The 10450-nt window shown below is 36.0% G+C and overlaps 1 protein-coding gene across 7 annotated transcripts; it reads right to left on the bottom strand.

Annotated features, from left to right (window-relative positions):
- Positions 1 to 412: 412 nt before the first annotated feature.
- On the bottom strand, positions 413 to 6348 carry LOC107875486 (GDP-mannose transporter GONST2). Of its 7 annotated transcripts, none has more exons than XM_047414147.1 (10): positions 5764 to 6346; positions 4306 to 4511; positions 3495 to 3678; positions 3078 to 3217; positions 2857 to 2986; positions 2266 to 2364; positions 1928 to 2082; positions 1699 to 1815; positions 1001 to 1199; positions 413 to 895 (listed from the first exon to the last, which is right to left on the bottom strand). In XM_047414147.1, exons 2-9 carry the CDS (start codon positions 4500 to 4502, stop codon positions 1031 to 1033), a joined length of 1191 nt encoding a protein of 396 aa, XP_047270103.1. In that variant the 5' UTR covers positions 4503 to 4511; positions 5764 to 6346; the 3' UTR covers positions 413 to 895; positions 1001 to 1030. The 7 variants fall into 7 exon arrangements, with proteins under 7 accessions (XP_047270103.1, XP_047270104.1, XP_016577705.2 ...); XM_047414148.1 differs by having other exon boundaries at positions 1012 to 1199; XM_016722219.2 differs by having other exon boundaries at positions 1102 to 1199; positions 5764 to 6342.
- Between the last annotated feature and the right edge of the window lie 4102 nt (positions 6349 to 10450).

The following is a 10450-nucleotide window of genomic DNA, read 5'->3' as shown; positions in this document are numbered from 1 at the left end:
CAGCTAAAGGATGCTATGATGCGTGTAAAAACTATAGTTATTGTATAAAATACGTATTTGTATATGATGTATATAGAAACTGTATAGTTACTGTATAAAATACATATATATATATAAGATTTATATAGTATAAAATATGCATAAAATTATATAATTGTTGTATATAATATGTATCTGAATAGTTATTGCAACTAAATGTCGTGTGAAATGTGTACAAAAGCTGTAAAACTATTGTATAAAATATGCATTTGAATATTATTGCAGCTAAATGTTATATGGGATGTGTACAAAAAGTGTATAATTATTGTATAAAATATTTATCTAACTAATTATTGCAGCTAAAAGTTGTATAGGATGTGTATAAAAATTATATAATTATCGTATATAATATATATCTGTATGGGATGTGTATAGAAAATATATCATTATTGAATAAAAATGTATCTGTCACGATTGTATCAATATGAATCAATACTTTAGAATACTTATGTATTGTATGGTATCAATATATATCATTACATATGAAGATTGTATCTTTATAAAAATGGCAATGATTCAAAATAAATCACACACTATCATACTATTTTCACTAAATCCAAAAGGAAGTTTTTGTTTTCCCTTTTCTACAGCGTAATATATGCACCATTTTGAAGTATTCCAGAGAAAATAAAAGATGATCAGATGACTGAATTGTAAAATTACTGCTCACAAAAACCAAAATTGATAGATACTTCATTTCCCTTGAATGAGCATCTGACAGACACTACTGCCTACAGATGACTTGTGTGGGGGCTCTTGTCTTAAAGAGTTATTGACAGATATGCATGCCATTTGATTTTCCAGCATGGTATTCAAGACATCTTAGCCCTGGCAAAGAGTACGCCGGCAAGTAGACCTGAAAGCATTGGTAAATTTGAGACGGGAACAATCAATAAGTACTACAACGACAATCCCACATGTGGGGTCTGAGGAGGGTAGTAGAGAAGTGTGTAAAGCAGACCTTATCCCTACCTTGTGATGGTAGGGAGGCTCAAGGACAACAATAATCAAAAGAGTAACTCCTTAAGTTTTCAAGAATAGCATCTGGATTGTTCACATTACCGAAAAGTATGCTGAATAAATTGGGAATACTGAGGGGAACCTTGAACACCAAAAGGCCAGCAATAGAAATGGGAATCTTGTTCAAGGAACCCACAAGACTGTAAAGAGGAGAAATGAATGTAGGATTAGTCAGGGAATACACAGTGGATAACTTGCTTTTAGACATACCTCATAAATCAACGATTTGAAATTTAAGAATCTTTGGTTCGCCTTTTCAAGTAAACCACAAACTTGATTTGTACATTTATAATAATAATACTAAAAAGAATGAAGATCCCATGTAGAATTGTTCCATTCTCTTCCTTTTATCCCATTATAATGCGGGTTAACCTCGTCTAACTGTCATCAGTGTAAGACTTATAGCAGGCTTAAACTACAGCAAATAATTCTACATCTTCCATCCAATTCTCTTAGGAAGTATATGGGGAAAATTACACAGAAAGCATGTCAAATATCCATCAATAATTAACTCCATCCCAAAGTGCTCGATAGGGTCCATTTCTTGCTCGTCAATGAGCTAGCAGATCAAATAAACCATGCAATGCTAAGTGGTTCATGATGCAAATCCCAAAAAAAATTCAAGCGAGTACAAATCACCTGTAGGTGGTTGGACCAGTTTGTTTCAAAAACCACATTGATGTGAAGCTAATAGCTAGCCCAAGCAGCCCACTGGCTGTTGCAGCAACCCAAAACATTGGCATCTTTACGACATCCCTGGAAATGAAACAAGAAAGGAAAGAAGCTGCAATATTCATTTGGGTACCCCAATCTTAAAGATTCAAAAGAAAAAGAGGACCGACTGCTGGGGTGCTCAAAAGACACTTACGCATTAATTATGTAACTCCATTCATCGAACAGGAAGATCAAGATGATAGCAAAAGGTATAGATATCCCATTGTTCAGTAACACCATGGATACTTCATTAAGAGATCCAGATTCTGTAAACTGCTTTGCTCTGTCCATGACACGTCGCAATGTGAGCTGTTGAAAAATGGAAAATTGATGTCCAATGAACATCAACAGATTAGGGAAATGAATAACCTATAATTAAAAGTCTAAATTTATGGTTTTCTTATAATTCAAAGAAGTCCAAAAGCCAATTTCGGTGCAAAACTTAGTACAACCTATCAAGATGAGGAACAGAGTCGAGAAGAAAGTACATACAGAGTAGCTCGCAGTGAGAACACAATTAACTGATTGCCAAGCATACCCCGTAGCATCAAATGAGAGGTCTGTTATACCTCCAAATACAGCAGAGATAATCTGAAAAAGCAAGATGATCAATAAGGAGATTGCCAACAAAATCTTCTTTTCCCTAAGTGTAGGCCCAGGGATGGGGGATAGGGAGGAGGGAAGAGGAAAGCGTGAAGTAGTTCATATACAACAGAATTAGATTATGATTCAGTGAGTGGAAGCCAGACGGAGTAGTATTTTGTCCATAACTAAGATAAAATGAAAAGTGGAACAGTTGAATCAAATTTTGTTGCCTCTGACTTGAATGTTAGTACATCATTTTAACACAGCAAAAAATAAGGTATATGTGACTGTCATTTATGTAAAATCAGGGAAGTAAATGCTTAATAGGACTTCTGCAGAGTGGTAACTGCATGTTTACAGTACCAAGTTCTTCCATGATCTGACATGGACTATGAAGACTGGATACACAACATAAGAGTTACAATGACCATTTTCCTTGAGGATGTGACCCCCCTGACTACTAAATATACATTTTATGGATGAATGACATAAGCATACCATAACAAACATGGCGGTCCACACTTTCTGATTTTGCCGCTTCCCAAAAATATACAACTCTCCAATTGCAGTTAAAATATTTGTCACATTCTTCAGAATGGTCACCATTGCAATATTTATGTATTTCAAACTGAAAAGTGCACAAGTAAATGTCATTGGCATAATGAAGTACTGCTAATCGTTACTAAATCTATGGTGAGTTTAGGCATATCAGATATTACCTATACATGCCTGAAACAAGCATGCCAATGAAGATCAAATTCACGGGGATCCAAACTTTAACTAGCTTCCAATTGAGCTTCTCCACTGTAACTGCTCCAAAGAAACCCAATATACCAACTATAAGAGTACTGATAAGATTCTGCAAGAAGTACAAGTAGAATTAGCTTTCAGAAAATAACATCTGTAGGCTGCAAGTTCCTGGTACAAAGGAAAGAATTTAATATGTGAGGGATTTATTTAGAGATTGTCAAAGGTTGAAAAGGATGCTGGACATGCAAACGGATGACCCTAGAGTTTCCACATGGAGACTAAACGGGTAAATGATATACCATGCATACTAGCTAGCCTTAAGCATTAATGTGCCTCATCTTGTTGTTCCTATGGGTTGAAAAATGGTCAACCATAAGTGAGAATACCTGGTAAAACATCAATGAGATCCCAGCATTGAATGAATAACTTGAAAGGACAACTTTGTTCAGCATGATCATGCAACAAGAAGAAAGGCAATATGCAGTTCCAGACAAAAGTGGGCCAGAATTTCTTCCAGATCCATGTTCCCTTCTTTCTTCTGTATCCACAGCTTGATTAATTTTGGAATACCTGTGCGATGAGACAATAGGTTATTATAATTCTTTGCTTATCGCTTTTCTGCAAAATCAGGCCCTCGCCTCATCCATCTGAAAGACGTCAAAAGTCCACGGATCTAACTGGGGATGAGTTCGGAGAAATAATCCAAAGTTCATACATCCACAATAGTCCACTGTATTTAGAAGGTATATAAATTGTAATGATGCTAAGTTGAGCGATAATAACTAGCTATTAGACAACTACCTAAGAAGGACCTATTTAAAGGCAAGAAGAAAACTCCGACAGAGGGTTACAAAATGTTGGCTAACATTCACATATCTATTATATTAACTATGACATTTAATAAATGAGTATACCTTATTCAAGATAAGAACAGTAACGTCCATGAATGAAAAATAAGACAACGAGGAAGTCCACTGAAGTCAAACAGAAGAATGTAAGTGGGTTGCTTGTCATTCAGCTTGAATGACATTAAAGGAAGAGAATATTAACATAGAAAGAGATGGCAAAAAGACATAAAAGGGAGAGCTGCTAAGGGGAAAATATGCTTCATAGGCCATAACTCCAACCCCTTGACAATAAAATGAAGAAGAAAAAGAAAAGGATAGATTTCTAGTAGAAAGTTGAACAGCACACCACCTGTTACTAGCTACTCTTCGAACTGCACCAATTGATGTCTTGATAGCTGACCATTCTCCTTGCCTACGAAGTCCGTCAAGAATTTTGCGCACCACATTTAATCTTTTGGCAAATGCCACCTGCCCAGTTACAGATGTATAATCTGGCTCCTCGCCATTCTGACAGAGAATGGATTCCAACTTAACCGCATCGGACATTGAATCAACCTTTAATCAAAAAAGAATACAAGAAACAATTTCAACATCGATACATAAAGGTCTAACATGCACAGAAAGAGCTCTGAATTGCATTGACAACAGCTAAAATCAATCAGCAGTCTGCTACACTAGTCCAAGTACTCACGAGTGCAACAAATTGTATGAAACTGTGCATTTGAATAAGATGGAATGCCAAGATTGGTGCCTACTGTCTATACTGTTGTGCTCCTCCTTGGTACAACAAAAGTAACACTGGCAGCAGAATCAGAATTCATTTAACTGCCAACCCATGGAAAATCCATCATTCGATCAACGAATGAAGTAACCTCAATCCCAAATTAGATAGGATTGATTATATGAACCCTATCTATTCATCTATACAAGTCCATTTGAAATTAGGGGCTCTATAAAACCAGTATGAAATCTGTTCCATCAGAATATGCTACCAAATGGTCAATTCCCATCTTCCCAACAAAGCAAAAGCTGGAAGAAAAGTTTAAGCCCTGCATCTTCAGCTACTCTTAGTCAGAGGTGGAGCTAGGGTAATCAGGGGCGGATCTATGTAGAAGGTTTGGGGTGCCACGGCACCCGCACTTCTCGGTTGAAACTCTGTATATTAATGTGTATATGTATCATTTTATGTATAAATATTAAGCTTGGCACCCACAATATCAAAGGAATTGGTGGTGCAAGTGGTCGAAATGGCTGGGTTTTACTCCACCAGCGTGGGTTCGATGCCCGCTCAACATTGTATTTTCAGTTTTTTAGAATGATTTTTAGCACAATACTGTTTTCTCCTTAGTGAAAATACTACTTCACAACTGCTCATAGTGCAGAAGAGTAAAGGAATCACCACCCGTTCTTCCAAGTATAGCAAAATTTTTCGGAGCTCAACCAAAGTTCTGTTACGACATACAAATGAATAAAACAGCCATGAGAACATGTAAAGTTAATCAGACACTTTAAAGATACGATCTTTGCAAATGAAACAGCTATAAGAGACACTAAATCCAACTTAACTTCTTCCCAATTCCTAATTAGCTCTATTTATTTGCCTAAAATCATCTTTAGATTAATAAATTAAACCACTAAAATGGGTTTAAGCCAAATGAATTATGTAAATACAAAAATGAGAATAATAAGCAACACTAAAATCATCTTTAGATGAATCAATTAAACCACTAAAATGGGTTTAAGCCAAATGAATTTATTATAAATACAAAAATGAGAATAATAAAACAACACTAAAGAACATACATACCCTTTAATCTTCAGAAGCTTTCACATTCCAATCAAGAACAAAAATCTCGTAATGACACAAATTATTCTTCAATCTCAGCCACTACCTATAAGAATACCCTTTTATGACTATAAATTAAACAGCCCCAAAATAATAAAATTAGGTACCGTACAATGGGTGGAAGAAGCAAAAAGGGGTCACGAAAAGTACGTGAGAGGAGAAATAGAAGGCTTTTTGAAGAGTACGTAAAGCAAATGGAAAGCGTGGATGTGAAAAAAACATATGATGCAGCAGTACAAGAAGACATGGTAAGAGGTAAGCAAAAATATTTTAATGAGGGTAATTAATGGAGAATGAGGGTGAAGGGTAGATTAGAAAGCGGGATTCCAGGAGAAGAAGAAGGGAAGGCAAGTTGAATTTTGGATTTATAGGGAACTGAATTCGAGGCAATTAGTCAAATATATATTTTGTTAATACTAAAAAGTATGGGTTTTTTTTTGTTGTTGTTTAAGATTTATAGGAGTATGTATTTCTTCAACAACAATTGATATTCATCTACTGGAGAGTTGTTGTGATGAAGAAACAAAAATGGCGGGTTTTGCACGATGTTCAACGTGGGTGAATGAGTGGGCTGGCCGGGTCGGATTACACGTACTGGGCCGGGTTAAGTTCAGAAATGGGCCATTGTTAGTTTTGGGGCCTACGGCTTACTCCTGGATTACATGACATCACGTTGAACTTTCAACGTTTGTGCGTTCCTAATTATTGACAACATAAAATTCCGACAGCTTCGAGTTTACTTACAGAAAAATTTAGCATTTTACATAATTATTAAAAATTTTAATTTTAAATATGTAAAGATATATAATTATATCCCGATACAACTAACGAAGATACATAATTAGCTCCTGATACATTTTTTTTTTATTATAAGTCTGTCGAGATATATAATAAATACATACAACGAATATATATTTTTTCCTTGTAGGAATACATAATTAGCATCCTATACATTTTTCTGATTTTGAATCTGCCAAGATACGTAATTAGTTTCCCGATACATCCAACGAAGATACATAATTAGTTGAGTTTTTTGTAATTACTTTGTAAGGATGGGAATTTGTGTAAATATATTAAGTTAAGGTGTATATTTATGTTATTTTTATTCATCACGATAATAGTTTGGCTAATTATCAAAAATAGCAAGAGTTTACTGTGTGAATTTGCTCAGTATGTATTCATTTTTTATCGGTTTGGTCTAATATCAGAGAGAATTGAAACAGGGATGGAGAATGAATCGATAATGCTCATTTTTCTAATATTTGAATATTTTCTTAGATATTTATTACATGATCTAAGTTGGCACAATCCAAGGGGTGCATAATAAGCTACTGTCCTTGCATTTCTAATGTGTTATAAGTATATGTTTATGTTTTTGAAGGATTAAAAGTGTGGTTTACATAAAAAAGAGAGGATTTTGAACATAATGTTATAATTAAGATCCCATAACGGATGAATCACAAGCAAATACAAGGAGGGAAATAAAGATGGTAAATAGTATTTTCTCCGTCTCAAATTAATTTTCATGTTTCTTTTTTACATCTGTTAATACAACAACAACAACAAACCCAGTGTATTCCCACATAGTGGGATCTGGGGAGGGTAAGATATACGCAATCCATACCACTACTTCCGATGAGGTAGAGAGGTTGTTTTCGATAGACCCCCAGCTCACGACATGAGATACTAACTAAATCCGAAATAAAGCATGGGAAAAGATGAAAAGACATAAGTAATCCACCCACAAAGGATAATAAACAAAGAATAGTAAACAAATACATAATAAGGCATGCAACAATGTGTCATAACAAGAAAAGTACACCCACCCAGTATTGCCCTACCCCAACGACCCAAACTATCACTAACCTTCTATCCTGATTCGCGTCTTCCAGATCTTCCTATCTAGGGTCATGTCCTCAGTGAGCTGCAACTGCTCCATGTCCTTCCTAATCACTTTTTTTTAGTATTTCTTCGGCCTACCCCTACCCCGCCTGAATCCATCCAATGTTAGACGCTCACACCTACGAACCGGGGCATCCGTGCTGTAACACCCCGTACTTAATTACGTGCATTAGTCATTGTTATATGTGTTGGAGTATATGTATTGATCCTAAATTAGGTATATATGAGTTTAAGTATGAGTATTGATTATTTTGAGATGGTTTCAAGTGTATAGTTTGATTATATGTGTATAGGAATCGACTTTATTTATACCGGAATTTTCCCGTCGATGGTTCCATACGAATTTTATTGAATAAGCTTTCCAACGATATAAAGATTTCTAAAAACGGATAAGTTTCGGATATAAGCGAGCACGTTCGAAACTTTAAAACGGTGGCCGGGATGTGAACAGTAAATGTGCAGGAAAACTACTGAGGCCTGCCAGTTTTTTGGGTCAACTTTGAACGATCATAAATCCCTCAATATAATGAACTGGGAGAGCTACCACATATCAAAAGAAAGATCTTTGAGTCTTCTTTCCAATGCAATTGGTTTCATCCAAATCCAACATCTGAGTAAGGAGTTATACTCGTTTTACTTCATCCTCTCAAAACAGATTTTTAGGGTCAACTTCAAACGATCATAACTACTTGTACAGGACGAACTGGGTGGCCTACTTTATATGAAATGAAATAACTTTGAATTATCTTTCTAAAGATACCAATTTCACCCAAATCCGATATCGGAGCAAAGAGTTATGGCCGATTTACTTTAGCCTATCAAAACAGTCCACCATGGACAGATTCGGATTTACTTAAATTTTTAAGGGCAATATGGTCATTTTCCATCACCTTATGGACGAAAATTGGTCATTATATACATATAATTAGTCTCATATCCATCAATTATCATCAAGTTATTGAAACTAAGAAACCCTAGCCAAATTTTAACTCCAATTATCTTGTGATTCAACCGTAGAAAATCCAAATTGATTCCGTAGTTGTGTTCACCGTCTCAAGGGCTTCGAGAAGCACCCCTTATTTGTGCCAACAGGACTTCGAAATCAAAAGGGCCATTTTTTTGGTAAGGATGTAAATTATGTTGGTGTTATTTATATGGATATGTATATATATATATGCATGTGAGCATAAGAAGTATGTTATTTGATTGTTGTTGAAAGATGATTGGAAATGATGTTGGATTATTCTTGTGCATGGTTGGATTATGTTAAATTGTGAAGGAATTTGGGGTGATGATGTAGTATTGATGATGTGGTATTGAAATGATGATTATATATATATACACACATAAACCTATTGTTCAAGTTGGTTTTTGGAATGTTTTGCAAATATTGGTAGTATGGAATTATGGAAGAGAATTGTGGTGTTGGGTTGCTAATACTAGATGCCAAACATTTCATTGTAGATAAGTGATTTGTAAAGGCGGGAAGTTGTGTTGAATTGGTATCTGAATCTACAACGAGGTATGTTAAGCATACTCTAACAATGTTCTTTGGCATGAAAACACCAATGTTCCATCAAGTAAGATTCCGAGGTTGTCCAAAAACATGTATTGTTCTACGTTACCAACGAAGTTGTTTCCATCCTATAATTGTCAAAATGTTTCATTGATAGACCAAAAGGCTCTTATTTCATTGTTGTGATATTGATGATTCTGAAACACATTGTTGATGTACCAATGAGTCTTTATTACATCGTTATTGTATAGAAGGTCTATTACTTGGTTCCTATTGATGTATCATTGTTTCAAAGTATTAAAATGTGGTGGCGACCGAAATAACAATCTCAAAGATTAATTGAACTAAGTGATGGGAGTTCTCTCTTATCGGGTGGTATCCCAGGGGCATAAGCCTAGCATGGGTCGATCCCTATTTCATGTGTTTATGGGTGGTATCCCAGGGGCATAAGCCTAGCATGGGTCGATCCCAGTTGATATGTACTGGAGGCATCCTAATGGTCACAGTACAGTACAGTAATGATTACAAAGACGATAAGAACGAAGGTAAAGTGATTGAATAAATACAATGTACAGGTTGTCACAAGTTCTAGTAAGTGTGGTCCACTCCTATTACGACTTATTCACTTGTTTCTGGTTTCTATTGAGCTCCTATATCATATGTGATTATTTACAGCTTTACATACTCAGTACATATTTCGTACTGACGTCCCTCACGGGGGACCTGCATTTCATGCTGCAGGCACAGGTACCTCAGCTCATACACCGCACAAGTAGGAGCCAGGTCATACAGCTATTGTTGGTGAGCTCCAGTTTGCTTCGGAGCTTTCTGAGTCGGTTCCTTATGTTTTGTTATTGTACATGAGTCATGTGTGGGCGGGGGTTTATCCCGACCCTAGTTATGTCATGTATATCCTAGAGGCTTTGTAGACATAAGGAAGGGTAAAGTCATGGAAGTTTATATAGTAACGTTATATTTGTATATGTGGTGGCCCCGACGGCCAAGTATTATATATATATATTTGTGCGTGTTGTGCTGATACAGGTAATTAGACCTTTCTATATGCAATGAAGTGCTGTCCAATTTTTTTGGTGACATGTAAGTGAAAGTACAGGTATTTGAACGGGTTCTCCCGGGCCTTCTCGGCTTCGGGTGCCAGTCCGGCCCGATGGGATTTTGGGGCGTGACACGTGCCCCTCCTCATCATGTGCCCGAACCATCTCAATTGAA

Source organism: Capsicum annuum, chromosome 6, assembly GCF_002878395.1.
Source record: "Capsicum annuum cultivar UCD-10X-F1 chromosome 6, UCD10Xv1.1, whole genome shotgun sequence".
Classification (NCBI taxonomy): domain Eukaryota; kingdom Viridiplantae; phylum Streptophyta; class Magnoliopsida; order Solanales; family Solanaceae; genus Capsicum; species Capsicum annuum.
This window is presented reverse-complemented; position numbering and strand designations above follow the sequence as displayed.

What these genes read in the sequence shown, in the direction of transcription:
- LOC107875486 (XM_016722218.2), bottom strand. Translation starts at nt 4,502, where the DNA reads ATGTCCGATGCGGTTAAGTTGGAATCCATTCTCTGTCAGAATGGCGAG. An exon ending in CTTGTTTCAGGCATGTATAG is followed by an intron (nt 2,987 to 3,077) that starts GTAATATCTGAT and finishes TGCACTTTTCAG; the next exon opens with TTTGAAATACATAAATATTG. An exon ending in TTCTCACTGCGAGCTACTCT is followed by an intron (nt 2,083 to 2,265) that starts GTATGTACTTTC and finishes ATTTTTCAACAG; the next exon opens with CTCACATTGCGACGTGTCAT.